General features: G+C 33.9%; 2 protein-coding genes across 2 annotated transcripts; one reads left to right on the top strand and one right to left on the bottom strand.

Annotated features, from left to right (window-relative positions):
• The first annotated feature begins 819 nt into the window (after positions 1-819).
• LOC123662119 lies at positions 820-5,000 on the top strand. Its single transcript, XM_045597003.1, has 3 exons — positions 820-940; positions 1,906-2,019; positions 4,484-5,000. The coding sequence occupies exons 1-3, from the start codon at positions 820-822 to the stop codon at positions 4,579-4,581; spliced, it is 333 nt and encodes a 110-aa protein (XP_045452959.1). The 3' UTR covers positions 4,582-5,000.
• On the bottom strand, positions 4,994-15,792 carry LOC123662338 (ras-related protein Rab-1A). The gene is made up of 5 exons (XM_045597190.1): positions 15,598-15,792; positions 14,872-15,136; positions 10,837-10,968; positions 8,322-8,531; positions 4,994-6,500 (listed from the first exon to the last, which is right to left on the bottom strand). The coding sequence occupies exons 1-4, from the start codon at positions 15,609-15,611 to the stop codon at positions 8,334-8,336; spliced, it is 609 nt and encodes a 202-aa protein (XP_045453146.1). The 5' UTR covers positions 15,612-15,792; the 3' UTR covers positions 4,994-6,500; positions 8,322-8,333.
• Positions 15,793-19,195: the final 3,403 nt, after the last annotated feature.

The following is a 19,195-nucleotide window of genomic DNA, read 5'->3' as shown; positions in this document are numbered from 1 at the left end:
CCCGTAAGCATAAGCGCCGGTGGGGTTGCGGAAGCATACTATAGCGTCCTCGCGATCCCACCATATAGGCGCATCGGCGGAACACAGGTGGCGGTTTTTAGTCAGTAAGAGTCTGACACCTCTCTGGTAGCCCCGCGCCACAGGATGTCCATAAGGATTTTCCCCACGTAAAAAGGGGGGTGGGGTTACTTACGCATAGTGGTAACACAGTAATCATCTGAACGCACAGGTCGGAATTCTTTTGGCGCTTTTTGTATTGGATTTAATTGAAAATATTCTTCATATTTATTTTCTTTACTAGCGATATTTTAAGATTAAATAATTATGAAAATATCATATAAAGAAACGTATGAAAACTAAATACCCTAAAAAACTACAAAAAAAAAAAAAAAACTATAGCAGACACTTTGATGGTGCCGTAGAGCAGTGATCAACGGTTCGTTGTGGTTGCAAGTTCGATTCCCGAATAATTTCGAATGTTTGTATGTCATAAAAATGCTTGATGGTCTGATTTAAAAAAAAAAAAAACTTTTCGTAATTGAATACTATAATGTTAATTATTGCACGGAGTTTGGTAACGCATCACAATAGGCAAATATAAAATGAAAAGAATAAAGAAAAAGCGACGTAAAAAGTTTAAAATATGCCTTCTTGATATTATTGAAAAAGTAAAAACGTCAATATTATCTCATCGTAAAATTATTTAACTAATCACCTAGTGACAATGACCTATAATTACCAAAATAATAATAACTTAGTGTATGGGAAACTACCTATATAAGGAGGGAGTTTTGACATGTATGTGAGAGACAGTTCGACATGTATTTACGAAGGGTATTATTTTGTTGGATACTCTTAAATTTTTTCATAAATGTATCGTTCACGCTGTTTTTACCCTCATCGGAAACTGGCTTGAACGCAGTGAAAAAAGCGCCGAGATGTAAGTATTATAATAAATACAAATATTATAGAGATTTCTGTTAAACTTCTTTAGTCCTGTTACAAAGACCCAAAAAATATTTATCCTCAAAGAAAAATTAAGAATTTTTCTGCGCATAAGCACGACTAAATTTTCATAATATGTAAGATTTTTTTTAAACTATTACCATTTATGTTGTTGTTATGGAAAGGTAATTGTGCAGTTAGGTAATTATCTCTTTACAATATTAATCGTTATTTTTCAAGTGATTGAAATTGAGTCTAAATACCTATTACTTACGGTGGCTAGCGTGATTTGTTGCCACCCGGGGTACATCGAAAATTTGCATTTACATTTATTTTACGAAACTAATACAAGCACAATTTTCATTATGTTCATTAACCGACTTCAAAAGAAGGAGGTTCTCAATTAAACTATATTTTCTATGTTACATCGCGAACGCGATTTGATTTTTTTTGTCATTTGAAAAAGTCGTGATTTTGCCGCCCCCCTTTCGTGTGCCGTCCAGGGCCATGGCAATGTCCCCCCACAATATCCCACTGAGTACCTACATGGGGTATATAATGTCTTACGACGAATATTATTATAACAAAGGTATATTTGTGATATTATTTATAATTTTATATACTTAAGAATTGTGTATACATGATTTTATCACTTTTAGAGTTAAAATTAGTTTTAATTTATAAATAAAATTCTATGACATCCCTCCTAATACTATAAATGTGAATGTAAGTTTGTTTGTTACGCTTTCACGCTAAAACTTCTTAGCCAATCATCATGAAACTTTGTACACATATTCTTGGAGGTATTAGAAGTAACATAGGATTCTTTTTATTAAAAAAAAAAAAATCAATGCGAGCGAAGCCGCGGGTAAAAGCGGTAGTATGTTTCTAATTTATCTTGTTGATATTGATACCTCTGACATACTCTGCGATTAAAAAATGTGATTATTTAACAATTAGGGAATATTCCATGGCTCGGAATGGGATTATGGTGTAACGGTTGTCCACCGGCAGCTTGCGAAGATGATGAAGCGATAATCCACGGCTACTGCTGCGGTTGTGCTTATGGATTAGGTAATAAAATAGTTTACACATTTGTAGATATATTTATATGTAAATATTTCATTGCGTCATAATAGCTTTGGGTTTGACCTTCATTCACAATGGTAACATAGGTACCTATTGTTGTAGGTTTTTCACTTTCAATTGGATAATCAGTCTGAAAATTATTTTTCATAATCATCGTTGAAGAAAGCCATCTTAATGATTTTTAACTTAAACTATCTATAGGTACTTAGTAAAGCAGAACGGTTTTAGCAATCTGCCTTTCTTAATAGAATATGAAATCTTTGCCTAGTTGGTAGTTGTCTACGTTGTCGTCGTCGTCTACTAATATCTCTAATATTCTATATTAATTTTAATATTTTCACGTGATGTTATAAATATGTAAAATATTTTCGCGATTCATATAGTGATAATTCTCTAATTATATAGGTATTTAACCACTACTAGATATATTTTTAGATAGAAAAATTATTAAAATTAATAAAAAAAAGCCCAGAGAATTTAATTGGAGCTTTTTTTTTCTAGCTTCGTTCTTAATAGATTACCTTTTATACTTTGCTAGACTATTCAAGTGTTTATTTAGGTTATCAGGTCGTCAATGCCCGAACTGGTACTGTGTGGCTACGGTACTAAAGAATATAGCCACTCCCTCTCTTTCCGTGGGTGTCGTAAGAGGCGACTAAGGGATAACACAGTTCCGCTATCACCGTGGAACTTAAAAAGCCAACCGGTGGCGGGATAACCATCCAACTGCTGGCTTTGAAATACACAGGCCGAAGACGGGCAGCAGCGTCTTCGGTGCGACAAAGCCAGCCCTGCGGTCACCAACCCGCCTGCCCAGCGTGGTGACTATGGGCAAAACACATGAGTTCACGTTATTTTTGGCGTAAACTTGTGGAGGCCTATGTCCAGCAGTAGACTGTATAGGCTGTAATGATGAATGCCCGAACCCTTTGTCTCCGTATATATTAGGCAAAAACAGTTCATTTTATTTTTAACCTTTAAGTATGGACGTGGAGTCTCACAGGCTACTCGATGTTTTCGTTTTCTTAGTTTCACCTAATTGTCCACACTCCCCGCGGTTATGCGGCTCAGTAGCTTTTGTTTTAGTTGTAAAACTACCAACGAGAGAGAGAGTTGCGTCTTCCAATGAATATCACCTAAGTAATGACCATGAAAATATTGACCGGAGCCTGTCAGGCTACACGTCCACTTTTGCCCTATGATATATTTTATAAGAGTAGCGATTAGTTTGTATCATATTTTGAAGTACAAAATGTCAAAAAACAATAAAACCGGCAGTTCTAAAGCAAAACGACCATCTACGAGTTCTGTTCAGGGCCCTGCGAGAACATTTTTTTGTGCAGGAGATCCTTTCCACCTTTCTAACAAGAAGTGAGTGGGTTGTTATTAGGTTCGGATCAGTCTGACAATGAAGAGAGTACTGAAGATTTTTTTTTATATTGGAGTACAAACTGATGAAAGTGACAGTGATGATGACCAGGACCAGGACCAGGACATAGGAGAATAATCTTGTAGTGATAGAGATAGCCTATGGTGTTGCTATATCATGTCCTTGACTTGAGTGCCATGAATGCGTACATTTTATATAACATACACCAATCAAAAGCTGCGGAAAGAGATTTTAAAAAATTAGCACATGTGCTTGTGGTATGTCTACGTATATCAAAGACGTTTTATAAATAAATGACTGCCAAGAGCGCTGAGGTTGACCATACTGTAATTTTAGGTAATAATAAGGTTACAGAAGATGTCCAGGATCAAGAAACCAGTCAAAGAACCAGAACAGCATGTAAAATCTGTTCCGCGAAAAAACATAGGATGATTACCCATGTTTGTGTTGGGTGCAACAAACCTGTGTGTCTCCAATATTCTAGACCTTTGTGCGCTGACTGTCAATAAATTTACGTTATTTGAGTTGTTGTCAAAATTTTTTGTATTTGTTACATGAAGTATATGTTTTCTGTTTTTGGTTTCTTATACATTATATTTTGAGAAAAAAATACTTATTTTGTTATGAGAATAAGTTTGGCTGTTTTTATTACCTAAAAATGTAACCTCGGTAGATTTAGACTGAAAAGAGCCATAATTTTTGATTTTTAATATTTCTAGAATTTTTAAAATACATTTTGATTATATAAGCAAGTTATTTAATTGCTAAACTACATAATTTCAATATTTAATTCGTTTTAAAACGATCTTATGTCAAATTCCCCAAAAAAATGTGTGTGCATATAGGAGCCTGTGAGACTACACGTCCACAGTAGTGTTGAGAAAAAATGACGTCCATACTTAAAGGTTAACGGTCATGGTACAATTAAATAAATACGCTGAAATACTATACTGGGTCCGGAAATACAAAAACACATTTATCGGCACCTCAAGAAGCATATGAACAACTAGTAATTTATTATCATTTATTAGATAATTAAAATATAATTTTACTTTACAGACCAATTACCTGTTCAGTGTCCCGATTTTCTTCAGTGTCCTCTCAACTTGCACGGGCTTTGTCATGACTACGAGTATATGATGAGGTGCTGTTGTTAATAAAGTAAGCTCCGCTCAACCACTTGCTTTGAGCGCAATCGAACTTCTGAACGTTTGTGACTTTGTGCAACCGTTGAATTTTAATGTATTGACTACACCAAACTGCCGCCAAACATTTAAATACGCCTAGAAATTTGTTTTTTATTGTATGAATCAAATGTTCTTTTTTCGGTAGATTACACAAATAAGATTAATGTCTAATTACAGTGACATTCTAACAATGTTGTGAAAACTTTTAATTTAAGTGCATAATTGTAAATCTTAGTGGTATTGTTTTAATGTAGAAAGTTGTTTTATGTACTTAGTTGGTATGCCTTTATTAAATAAATAAATAATAAATGAAAGAAAATAAAAATAAATTTATACATACATTAGGCACATCTAAGGAAAAGTAGGGATTAAATAAAACATCTTTAAATAGCATACTGTTTTAATTTCTAAGAAACCCTCAATACAGAATTACAGTGGGTTAGCGGATCGATTAAGTAAACTTAACTTCTTCACATAATAGTACAAAAATAACGACATACTGAGTAAGTTAATATTATAAGATGGAAATAATAATTAATAATTTATTTACTTAACATTTTAAATATCAATCACATTATTATAATAATATAATCAAACATTGCTTATTACTTCATATGTAATAAGAAGATATGGAACACATTGATGTTAAGTTATTTTTAAACACCATTCTATTATTTTATGCTAAAAATTAAGTATCTTATCTACTTTAATAAAAAATTAAATTTATTTAACATGTAATGTTACATACATCATATATCTAAAATTAATTACCTTCTCAAAGTGATCTTTTTGTCTATGTACTTGTGATATTTCAAAAACACAATACATTTCAAAATGATCACATTATAACTCAAACAGTGTAGCTATAATGTGTTCCAACCTTTATTAAATTTGATTAATATTTAAAACACTAAGCGGTATATATTTTAAAAGGATCACAATTTCAGTGATATCAGTATATGAATATGTCTTTTAATTAATACTATGTTCCCGCTTGATTGTTATCGATGGCTACGTAAGTTTACTATACATCTGTCTAAATTTCCTAAGGCAATGTTGCTATATCTACAATTTTGTGTTAAAATATACTAGTGTTCTGTTAAATGAGAATATCTAACACAAAATTTCGAACAGCACAACCCCAGTACGCATCGCAATTGATAAGTATATTATTAATATTGAATAATAACACCCAGTGCAGACGATATTTATAAAATTAGTACCTCTGTGACGTTCATGATGTAAAAACGCAAGAAAAGCAGATTAAATAATAAAAATTAGCCTACGCTTCGTGGTGACAATGAATCTCCGTTTGTATGACAGCACGGCGGCCGACCAACTATGTGCAACTGTGCTAACTATTTCTGCGAGACACTTACCTGTTCCTATAATCAGAAAACCATTCGTTTTACTCACGAACAACGACACGTAGCAAACGCTCACGGGCAATAGGAACCGTTTTCAGAAAATAGGAACGCGGTATTACAAATCGATAGCCAACCGGTCGAGTTATACTTAAGTATACATCTTAAGATATCAAAAGGCTCGTTTCAAAACATCCGACATTACAAACACATATACCTCTCCGTGTTCATATATATTTTGGAATACAGCACGAAATTAACCTACAATATTCATTATATATAAACATGTATAAACATCCACCCATACATTCCGCCTCGCTCCTCTAATACACCGGACAGTAGCAACTTAAAAGGAGTCAGCTTACGAATTAACATTACGAGACCGACGGCACTCGGAACTATATATAATTTTTATTTATTTATTATTAATAATAGGGATGCGATCATGAATTTTATTTGTGGTAATTGTAGTTCAACAGCTGGGTGCAGCGACCGGCGCCCTTCGACCTGCTCCCTGCCGCCACCCTGCGGACGTATGTACACATATATATACTATGGTCATCAAAATATAGGCCTGTTTTGACATTTAAGAAAGACACTAGAATACCATAGTAACTTATAACGAAACTGAAACAAAAAATAAAAGAATTTACATGTTTTTTTAAAAAAAATACGTGCGTTTTTTTGCCACGTTAAATAATAATAGAATAATAATAATAAAAGAACAATAGATAATGGAATACATCGCGAGTATTCTTTTCGCGCTTACTTGATAGTAGCATGCAATTTTAATTTCTATTACCACGAGAGGCTTGTCTGTTTAGTGTAAGTTCCACGTCTTTAACAACAATTATGAAGTAAATTGGATTCAAATACAAGAAAATAAGAGGAAAATTATGATGGAATGATATGATTTAATTTTGCACACATTCTTAGAAATGGACAAAATCACAATTTGCATGGACTTCAGTATGGACATAAAGTGATAAGATCGTAGCAGTACTATTGTTAGTAAAATACTATTGAATTGATCTGGGCTCAAGTTAAAGGATTCGCAGTACGCAATGATGCAAATGATGATATTGTTGAAAGAAGCTTGTGCCAAAATTACTAAAGAAGTCTGGGCAAAAGTGGTAAAAAAAAACTTGAAAAATAATAACGGAATACTACGACGGAGACGTCAATATTGATAATATAATTGAAAATGAAATAATTATATTTAAAGGCGACGATAGCTTAATGGACGGTTATGGCTCATCATCCGAAGAAAACGATTGAATGAAGATTCAATCACTTTCGCTTTTCCTTGAATTTTTGTAAGCGAGTGAATGTTATTGTAACTAAAAATATTAAATTAAAGACAAAAAAATAAAAATAATTAAATTTTCTAATTATAACTTTAACCCAATGCACTTTACATTACATAATTAAATCGATCAAACTTGAATCGATTTATTGTGAGAATCGAGTACCGAGTCGTATGGTTACATCACTAGTTACATCGCGATGACAAAATTCAAAACGGGCCTATTAGGTAAATTTTTACAACTATAATATTGCAAAGCGGATAGATTTGACTTTTTAAAATATAAATAAATAAATATCTTAAACACGCCACAGACAAACAAGGTCGTCAGTTCCGTAGATTGATACCTGTGAGATATATATTTGAGGAAATTCTTATACAGTTAACTCAACTGACATCTTGAATCGGAGCTGGATTCTGCGCCATGGCACTGCAAACTTCACCAACGAGCTAGTCAAATTCATTGTTCGTTGCAATGGATAAACTCAAAAATTAGGGGGCCCGATTTTAAAAACTCTTTCGCCAGTTGAATGCTACGTTACCAGTGAGTAACGTAGGCTATATTGTACAGGTAAACATTGAATAGTTAAAATCAACGCAGACGACGCCGCGAGCCGAAACCTGTAGTAAGGCTAGATTCTTATACAATTAACTCCACTGACATCCTGAATCGGAGCTGGACTCTGCGCCACTGCACTGCAAACTTCACCAACGAGCTAGTCAAATTCATTGTTCGTTGCAATGGATAAACTCAAAAATTAGGGGCCCGATTTTAAAAACTCTTTCGCCAGTAGAATATTACGTTACCAGTGAGTAACGTAGGCTATATTTAACAGGTAAAAGTTGAGGAGTTGGATAAACTCAAATATTAGGGGGCCCGATTTTAAAAATTCTTTCGCCAGTAGAATGCTACGTTATCAGTGAGTAACGTAGGCTATATTGTACAGGTAAACATTGAATAGTTAAAATCAGCGCAGACGAAGCCGCAAGCCGACCTGTAGTAAGGCTAGTTATTTGGTGTAGATAGAGGTGGTGGATACCGTGCGGGCCGTTCAGCAGCAGGAGGACTTGCCGGTGTCGATGGGGCGGCCCTGGTCGATCTTGACGGCGGCGCCGGGCGGCGCGCCGGCCGACGGCGGGCCCACGCGCGCCTTGATCTCCGCCGCCATCGTCATGAACGCCTGCTCCACGTTGGTCGAGTTCTTCGCCGACGTCTCGAGGAACGGTATGCCGAGCTGCTCCGCGTATTGCTGCCGGAACGGAATTGCCGGTCTATTAGTCACGCGAGACTAGATAAGGGGGTATTGGGAAAAGCATCACGGAATATCACGGGGGGGGGGGGGTATTTTGAGATATCACGTGTATTTATTTATATTGTCTTTTCGCCTTTATATGTGAGTATATGTGTATATGTGAATGTATGTAAGTGTGTAAGCATATGTATGTATATATGTATGTATAATTTTATAATCTATTGTGATGTATTCTAATTTCTATAACAATTATTTGTACACTTCCTAACCGCTTTTCTATGCGCTGTCCTATACCTAAAGATTGTCTGAAATAAATCGCTCTTTTAGCGATAAGACCGCCTTTGTACATCTTCCTCTAATTATACTACTTTTGTTTGTATCTTTTAATGGTGTACAATACAGAATATTATTATTATTTATATTTCGTTGAACGTGCGAACAACCAACAAACACAATGCAACCTGATGCCTTTCGAAAAATTTCTATTATGATCACATTTGACAAAAATTATAATTTCATATAAGGTTTAACTGAACCGAACTGAGTCAGCCTGTAAATGTCATACACTTGGGCAAAGGCCTATTTCTTCACACAGGAGAAGGTTTGGAGCTTAATCTACCACGCTGCTCTACTACGGGTTGGCGATGGTTTCCCTACCACGAGTAACGATCGTTATCCGGTGTCTATGGCAACAACTGTCAGGTTAATAACGATTTTAATGTAAAGAAATATATGAAAAAATGCGGAATAATAAGTATTCGTACAAAGTATAATTCTTAGATGCTTTATGCATATAATTTCATTATGTATAATCTATTTAAATGTACGAGAATTAAAAAAGTACGAAATATAACGACGTGCTTTATACATATGACTATATCATGAATAATAGCAGTGTGAAACTATATACATAATAAATACATAATTCAAGTTTAATATTAAACAGATGGTAATGAACTTGTAATCAAAATGTGTCTAATTACCCATAGTTTATTGTACTGACGTTGCACTTTATTATCTTTATATTGAATACGACTTGCAAAGTTCATTTGATTTATTTTTGTCTTTGTCTGATGAGATTTGTAATTTCTTATATTTTAATGCAACTTATGCTGTTATAATAAGAAAATGTACAGAAGACAATACTTGTAATATATTATTTATGATTACAAATATACTTTACTGTACAACCACAAACAAAACATGTAACATAAAATATGAAAAAAAAAAAAAGAAATATGTACAAAAGGCGGTCTTATCACTAAAGAGCGGTATCTTCCAGACATCCTTTAGAAAAAGGACATGAATAATAATAAAGCTTAATAGAGGTGTACTTTAAAATAATACTAGCGACCCGCCCCGGCTTCGCTGGGTTGCAAAAACTATCGCTGTTCCTCTACTATATTATGCATGATTATACATATAAACCTTCCTCTGGAATCACTCTATTTACTGAAGATCTGAGCATACAGACAGCGGGAAGAGACTGTTTTACACTATGTAATGATATAAAAACACATAATTATTTACAGTTGACAGTATTGTAATATAAAACAAGATGTAATAAGATATATAAGAAGGACAAATTAAGCAATTGAGAACTCGGTTGTATTGATTTACATGTTTTAAGTTTTTTACTGAGTCAATTTCGAATTTATTTCTAAGTCTTATCACATATTTAACAAACGTAATTATTATTGTGTAAGGCACAGCAAAAAAATCTTGCTCAAAATCTGGTGACGGACTGGACGGTAACTCAACCTTACAGAAATTTGTAACCAAAATACTACTGCTCTTAGTTTTAAGCAGTGTTGTTTCTGTGGTACGGTAGCCAGAGCTTCTATGAAGTGTCAAGAGTATGGTCGACAACACTTTTGGGGACATTCAAGTATTACGTAAACACCGATATGACGAGTGACGACCGGGGGACACCTATGTTTTGCTTATTTTTGATGACATGGGGGCCGGAGGTCTAGATGGTGGTTACGTCAGCAATATTTATTTATTATTTCTGAATAGATTAAAAATATACTTTCGCTGACAAGGGGAGGGGGGGGGGGGGGTTAAAAATTACTAAAATCCTGCTTACGTAATACTTGAATGACCCCTTTGTGATGCACTTGATATTGCATACTTACATAGGCATTTGTAATACTCCATAGTTTAGTGCAACTGCTTACCATCAGGAGCATAATATGCTTGTTTGCCATCATAGCGAATGGTAAACACTCTACAGGCCAGGGTAACTGCACATTTGTTATTCATCTTAGTGGTATAAAAAATATATACCTATAAACCTTACCTTAGCCGTGGTGTAGTCGACAACTTTCTTTGTGGTCAGATCACACTTATTGCCGACGAGCAACTTGTTAACATTGTCGCATGCGTAGCGATCGATCTCCTCTAACCACTGCTTCACGTTGCTGAATGAGTCCTGACAGATGAAGAAATTGATTAACATTAATTTTGATGATTATTCATTTGAAGTAGGGAACAGCAGGAAATATCTTGCTCGAAGTTTAGAGCAGCCCGACTAGGGAAGTACCTCAAAATTACAGAATTATCAAAAATGATAAAACCAGATCACAGATAAATAGTATTGCTCCTTAAGTAGTTTTGTTTAATTGTTTAACTGTGGTGAGTACGGTGGCTAGAGCTACTGCGGAGAGTAAGTAATTAGGGTCGGCAATGCGTTTGCAATGTTCACAGTGTTGCAGGCGTCCATAGCTTACGGTATCCGCTTACCATCAGGCGGAACGTTTGCTCGTTTGGCACGTTCTAAGTTTAAAAAATTATTTATTGCATAATATACTATTGATTTGTACATAATTATTGCTCGGAAAAAACCGACTTCAATTACATCGGCAAGTAATACAACGTAGGTGATCGGTAATTCAGTCAATTAAATACGCATTATTAAGGATAATTCAATAAGTACACGTCAGATCTCGATTAAATTTAAATGACACATGACAAATATATAGCTTTCGATAAAAAATAGAATCAGCAAAATCGGCAAACCCAATAAAAAGTTATGAGGATGATTAACATTAAAAAAAATAGTCGTTTGGTCTAGTCGTAGAAGTAGGTTAAAAAGGCAGTCTAAAAACATGAATATCATAAATCAAAAGGCATTACAATACACTATTTTATGCGGGGCGTCTGTAGACTATGTAGCGCCCCGGTGCAGTTGAACTAATAAAGAAATCTTTACAATTGTAAGTGAAGAAAAATTATGGATATGGGTATCATCAATGAACAAATATCAACGATATTTGTCGATTGATTTTTTTATATCGATATTTTGGGCACTTGCGTGCAGCTGTCGCCCCCGAACACCCGGCGTCCGGGTGCAACGCACCCCCTGCACTATAGGTAAAGCAGCTTCTGATTTTCTAGTTATTACTTGTATATAGTTCTTAAATAGAATTTCTTCACGTAAATTCATTCTGATGCAATTAAGTAGCTATACTAATATAGTCTCCGGAACTACTCTTTGATATATATATATATATATATCAAATATTTGATATATATATATATCAAATATTTGATATATATATATATATATCAAATATTAGAAATTATCGATTTATGTAAGTCCATCATTTCTAAGCATTAAATTTTAAAGTATGTCAGTTGTGATTCAGTTTATAAATTCTTACTTAGATCACTTCTGCTAATTTGGCTCGAGTACAAGTAAAGCTATCTGTTTTAAATTCACATGAGACGAATTTTAATGAGCTATGACATATTTATGTTTTAAATGATTTGTAATTAAAAAATAATTATGTGAGTATCAAGCTCATGACAAAGATTTGAATGGGTTGTACAGATTGTATGCTTGTGTGTCTGGAGTATGTGTTTCCAAACCCCCGACATAAGAATAAATACTAGTGGATGCCGTTAAGTGCGAGGCAGTTACGTATTTGCACTAGCCCAATATAATTATGTACATCTCTTTATGTGCAGATGTAGATTTACGCGATTATAAATCAATTATTTTATTTATTTACTAGCTTCTGCGCGGTGGAACAGAGGCGCGCGCAATACTTGATCATTATTTTGCTGCGATGTTATTAAAACTGCGATATCTCCTGAGATACTCTACTACAACAAACTAAAAGGCTATTTTGTTTTAAATCAAATACTTGTGATGAATAACGTATTTATTTAGATAAGGATTAATATCATGTTTATAAAAACATCTTCGCAAATAATGCATTATTTTAGAACAAACTTGGTTAGCATAAAAAAGGTTGTAGTGAGCTAACCTTAAAAGGTAGATATATGTTGTCGCGGACTTTTTTTAGAACTTTTAAAAAGGATCAATTCTGTCATACATGATTTTTGCGAAAATTTAACTGTTTTCACAGCGCACGCAGCGGAAGCTCTCAAAAGGAAAAAAGAACACCCGATTTTGGAACATTCTTCGTTGGTGCTCCGCTCTTTTTAGTCTTAGCGTGATGATATATAGCCTATAACCTTCCTCGATAAATGGACTATTTAATACTAAAACAATTTTTCAAATCGGACCAGTAGTTTCTGAGATTAGCGCGTTCAAACAAACAAATAAACAAACTCTTCAGCTTTATAATATTAGTATAGATTCATATTACTTTTTGTATCAGACGAAAGACTTCAAAACTTTGACAATATTATGAAAAAAAAAATTGAACAACTATAATGAGTGTAGTTTAGCACACGCCCTTATAAGTTCAGGGATGGACAGTTACAGTATGTCAGAACTTGAATTTCATCAGAACTGTAGTTTCACCAGTTTGAGAATTTATGGTTTCTGGGACCTTTATCAACGCAAATAGCACTCCAAAACAATGATTGTCAGAATTTTTGTCTATTTGTCTATGCATTTGTGCAAGCTAATCTCAGAAAGGACTTATCCGATTTAGATGTGGTTTTCACTAATGTATTGTGACAAGCTTAGCTTAACATTTATTGTTTGTTTCATATCAATTGGTACATAAATAAAAAAATTAGGCCAATTTAAAGAATCACGTCAAACATATAGTCACTATTCCACGTGGACGAAGTCGGGAGCACAGCTAGTGGTATTCAACAATATTATAATATTATTCTGACCGGTTCAGTATTTTTTTGCAGTACAACCAAACAAAAAAATCGGCCATCCATTTATTACTATAGATATGACATTTCGATTATTTTAATTTTGTTTAGTAATTTTAGTTTCATGTTTATTTTTCCTTATTACAATATTAACAAGATAAATTTAATGTTTATTTACTTAATAAATTTTATAAATTCTATTTTAAGTATTTAACTGGCAGTAAAAGAAGGATTCACAACTACTTTGAAAAAAAAAAAACAATTGGAACAAATTACCATCACCTAATCGTAAGTGATTACCGTAGCTTATACATAAATGCAACACCAAAAGCATTGTAGGCGCATCACTGACCCTACCCTGCGACCCTGCGACCCTACCCAGTAGCTCTGGGCAACTCACTCACCACAGGAACTCAACAGTACTCGAGAGCAGTATTATTTAGCTGTGATCTTCAGTTACGATGAGGTATTTCCCCAAACGTGCCACTAAAGATTTTGAGCAGAATATTCTATGCTCTACCTCAATCTATTTGTGTCTAATATTGTTACTTATATTATATTCTGTTAAATACGATTGTTTTTTATTTAATCATTACCTCCATATTTTAAGTGTAGTTTGTTTAGTTGATTATAAAATGATAAAAATATATTTGACATAAGCATCTTTCATTGTGTGCACAACCTTAGCTTATATCAAGGTCAGTGTATTGACAATACAGATAGTTTCTCTAAATGTACTTCATATTTTAAATATTTAATTCAAGAATTTAGGAAACAAAAAATATAGGAATAAATATTCAAAAATATTTTTGTTGCTTCCCTAAGTAAATAAAAGAGTTCAAAAATTGTTTATTTATGTAGCTTTAAAGTAAGAATTGAGAAATATGATTTGTTTGGTAAGAATAATTACATTTTAATGTTTATTTTTTATTACAGTTAGTAATAGTTGACAAAATTAAAGAAGTGGTCTCTTTAGAATAATAAAAATTATAAGTAAAATAATTTTATTATTGTGATTAACTGTGATAAAAGGAAACTTTTTAATTAAAATTTTGGTTCTCAAGACAAGGGTTGTCCACTAAAAATATGATAAAAATTCCCTAACTCAAATTATCTATTACTCCAACAATTTAATAGAACTCTACACTTTTTTGCTACTTCGAGCTAACTAGTTCATTAAAATGTTTTACCTACTAACAAAATATAACAATGATACATACCTAAATTGAAAAAAAAATTGTTACAATATTACCTGGTCTGTGCAGTCATAAACAATAATGATGCCGTGTGCTCCTCTGTAGTATGATGAAGTGATTGTTCTAAACCGTTCTTGGCCTGCTGTGTCCCATATTTGTAACTTTATTGTCTTTCCATCTAAATCTAAAGTCCTTATTTTGAAGTCCACTCCGATAGTACTAATATAACTTTCCGTGTACGTATCATCTGCGAATCTGAGTAGGAGACAGGATTTGCCAACACCAGAGTCACCAATCAAGAGTAATTTGAACAGGTAGTCGCTGTAAACAATGATTTGTACTTTAACACATACGATGCGAATAAGAATCGAATACGACGTCAATAAAATTTGAAACGATAAACACGCACTCTACGACCTCGTCTAGGAGGCGTATCTTTGTCTCGCTAAACAAAGAAATCTTATATGATAGATTTTAGTCTTTTACTATAAAAGAATATTGTAAAAAAGGCGAAAGTGAGAACTAGTTGAACATTTTAGTGCACCTTCACATAGATATTCGTGATTACGTTTCGATTTTGTTGGTACTATGATCGTAATGACTCACCATAGGTTTTTTAAAGATAAAACAAAAGAAACGAAACACACACTATATAACATACATTGTTGACTTTTTTGTTAAAGATAGGAAAATCATTGAGATTTCTCTGAATGAATATGCTAAAATTGAATCGAAATTTTGCCCATCCTTGTTTCACACACCACAGTAAAAAAGATACTTACTATTCTGGATTCATTTTGTACTATAATTTTATTTGAACCAAAATGATTGTATATTAGCGAATATTGAATACAATCAACTTCTTTGTTTCGAATATTGTATAGCGCAAAACAAAAAAATATAATATTATACGTAGAATAATGGCCGCCGACACTGAGACACCCACACTGACGTAAGTCAGATATTCACCTTATTGCAGGAGTGCCACTTGGCAAAAATAAATTGCGTTCTGAAATGACATTACGTCTTGTCACTATTACAATAAAATTATTATTATCCGTATGAATTTTAAAACATAGTATTTTCCCTCATAAAAACGTTTTAGTATTATTTTATTTTTATTTGCAAGTATCCAATTGAAACAAATATAATTATAACAGAATGATAAAAAGATAATAGGTACTTAAGACGCGGTCTCCACTCCAGGACCCGTCTACTCCAACGGCCATCGGTCCTGCGAGCCCACTGCCACTTAAACTTGCAAATTCTGTGGGCTATGTTGGTTACTTCCGTTCTCTCGCGGACAGTCACGTTGAGCGACTTTAAACTTGTGGTAACCAGTCCCTTCGTCAGTGTCCACGTCTCGGCTTCGTATGTTAACACAGGCAGGACGCATTGCTTGAAGACTTTTCTCTTCAAGCATTGCGGAATCTTCGAAGTGAAGACTCGACGAATTCTGCCAAACGCCACCCAGCCCAACCGAATCTTCCTGTCGGTCTCCTTCTCAAAGTTGCTGCAGCCTAGTTGGGTAGTATGGTCGAGGTAAATATAATCCTGAATAACTTCGAGAAGGGTACCATCGACCGATACCGGTCTCGGTATGACACGGTTGTTAAACATAATTTTCGTTTTGTCCAAGTTCATACAGAGACCGACACGCTGGGAGGACTCGTTTAGGCTGGCCAGCATTTGGCCTAACTCATCCAACGTCTCCGTAAAGATGAAAATATCGTCGGCGAAACGAAGGTGAGAGATGTATTCACCGTTGACGTTGATCCCTCGTTCCCCCCAATCGAAAGTCTTAAAGACATCCTCCAGCGCAGTGGTAAACAGTTTCGGTGATATTAGATCTGCCTGTCTTACTCCACGCCGGAGGGAAATAGGTCTTGTTCTCTGGTCCTGGACATGTACGGTCATCGTCACCGCGTCGTACATACATCTCAGTACCTCGATATATCGCCAGTCGATATGACATCTCTGCAGAAATTCACGCCACTTCAGCGCTTCTCCTTGCCCTAAGGGATTTCCACTACTACCTTGGAACCTAAAAAGCCGACCGATGGCGAGATAACCATTCAATTGCTGACTTTATAATATACAGGTCGAAGACGGGCAGTAGCGTCTTCGGTGCGACAAAGCCAACCCTGGGGTCACCTACCCAGCGACGTAACTATGGGCAACACACGAGTTCACGCCGTTTTTGGGGTGAACTTGGGGAGGCCCATGTTCAACAATGGACAATACACATGGATATTAGACAAAAAGGCTCAGGGATTCTTCTGGGAGTCTTGTATGTCAAATCCCCAAACTCATATTCACTATAATCTAATTATATAAGTTATTTTTTATACATTTATCGTTTTTTTCATAGATAGTCGATCTCTTCTTCTTTCTTCGGTCAGGGTTCGGTCGTCGGGGTTTCTTCGGTTTCTCGGTCTTTCTTGGATGTTTTTATCTTGTTTAACCCCTTTAAAATGTCCTTCGGGTGAAGATTAGTACTGTACCTACCTGCGTTCAGTATCGTTTTCACCTAGGTATACTTTCCTAACACACCTGTTATGAAAAATGTTTCATAGAATAAAGTCAAAAATAGAGCAGGTTCTAAATTCGACTGAATTTTGTGTGGGTGTACCGATTTTGACAATTCTTATTGTGTACCAAAGCTGGTGCTTGTCACGTGGTCTCACTTAAGTGATCTGACGATCGAAATCTGATTGAGATCTTACGAGTAGTTTTTGAGTTATCCTATTAATGCATATAATTTGAAGAATTTTTTTTCTCTTTGAGAACAAACACAATAACACAATAATAATACAGTCGAACTACTAAGCGTCGTACGTCGAATCTTAAAAAAGTCGTAAAAAAAACGTTAGTTTTGCGAGTGTGTTGGATTGAGATCCTCTCTCATTTTCTACTCTCAACCTTTCGTTTCATTTATCATAGGCTATCTAGGACTCCTGTTTCAGCTATACAAATTTCAAGCAGAATATGGAAAATTCAGCTTTTCCCATATTTTCTTTTAGTTTTTGATGTTAACTAGATTATTTTAAACAATCTTCAAAATAGTTAAAAGGTCACGAATATTAGCAACCAGAAGAGTAACATAACTCCGTTAACTCTTTATCTATACAAATAAATAAAATTGGAGTGTCATATGGATGTATACACGGTACATATACCAAAATAACATTTTTTTACAATTTTGTCTGTCTGACTGTTTGTTCCGGCTAATCTCTGAAACAGTAGTGACTTAGGCTACTGATATTTTAGAAATATTATTGTTTTGTAATTCTGCGAGCTGGAATATTTTTTTTAATTGCACGCGGACGAAGTTGCAGGCACAGCTAGTTTTGAAATAAAATAGGAGTTTGTCTTTTAATACTAATAATTATAATTTAATGTTTATGTAAATACGAGTCAGATCACAAAACTCTTTGGAATGAGAAAACTAAAGTTTTTTGGCTCAGTATGACTGATATCAAAATAAATGGACATAATAATATACTCCATCCATTCGTTTTTCTTTTTGACAGTTCAAGAAAATTTAAGTAAGTGACTCTTTCACACGTTACCAATTCTATTTGAAATAATGATTGATTTTGTTTAAGAAGATTTTTCAATCGATTTAATGAAATATTTTTAGTCTAAAAATATTAATTATTTATTCGTTTATTAGTTGTTTTGTTAGTTTATTTAATAATTTTACTTGTTTCATTTGTGTACCCAATTATAGTCTGTTAAATAAATAAGTATTGATTGTATTGATTTTCCATGTAGGTATATTTGCTCATAACTACTACAACTAACTGCTATTAGTTAATATAGTAACTTGATTCAGAGTAAACTCTAACCACGCGTTTTAAAGTTAAATTTCACCAACGCGTACACAGAGTTATTGTTCTTTACTTTTGGTTTGAAATTAAATTCCATGATTTCGACTTAATTCCTTGCAAAAAATCAATCTTGGAATCTTAGATATTATTTTTATTTCCATATTTATTTTTCATCAAGTTTATAAAAACATTGACATTACATGACGTTATTTTTATCAAATGATCGATTTATTGTATTTTAAGAATTTGTTATGGACAGGACACTTCACTACTAATCATTACCCGTCAATAGTGTGACATTACGGTAGAATTATTTAGTAAATTATTCCGAAAAAAAACCTTTATAGACCTGAACTGTCACAAAGAAAAACGGTTGGACAAGGTATAACTTGAAAATTTTATTATTAAATTAATTACATTTATTGCATGAGATATTCCGACTTCCTAATCAAAAACACAAAAAAAAAAACAAACTGATTTTATACACTAATATAAATTTCATTGATTAACACAATTTTTAATTAATATAAAATTAAAATAAAATTAA

The sequence above is a fragment of the Melitaea cinxia genome, chromosome 18 (genome assembly GCF_905220565.1).
Source record: "Melitaea cinxia chromosome 18, ilMelCinx1.1, whole genome shotgun sequence".
In the NCBI taxonomy this organism is placed as follows: Eukaryota; Metazoa; Arthropoda; class Insecta; order Lepidoptera; family Nymphalidae; genus Melitaea; species Melitaea cinxia.
The sequence above is the reverse complement of the archived record's forward strand: the minus strand, read 5'-3'. Positions and strand labels throughout refer to the sequence as shown.

Coding starts and splice junctions, on each gene's coding strand:
- LOC123662119 (XM_045597003.1), top strand. CDS start 820: ATGTATTTACGAAGGGTATTATTTTGTTGGATACTCTTAAATTTTTTC. Junction 941..1,905: donor AGTGAAAAAAGCGCCGAGAT/GTAAGTATTATA, acceptor TTTAACAATTAG/GGAATATTCCATGGCTCGGA. Junction 2,020..4,483: donor CGGTTGTGCTTATGGATTAG/GTAATAAAATAG, acceptor TTTACTTTACAG/ACCAATTACCTGTTCAGTGT.
- LOC123662338 (XM_045597190.1), bottom strand. Junction 10,969..14,871: donor TTTATGACTGCACAGACCAG/GTAATATTGTAA, acceptor TTCATCTGTCAG/GACTCATTCAGCAACGTGAA. Junction 8,532..10,836: donor TCGACTACACCACGGCTAAG/GTAAGGTTTATA, acceptor CCGTTCCGGCAG/CAATACGCGGAGCAGCTCGG.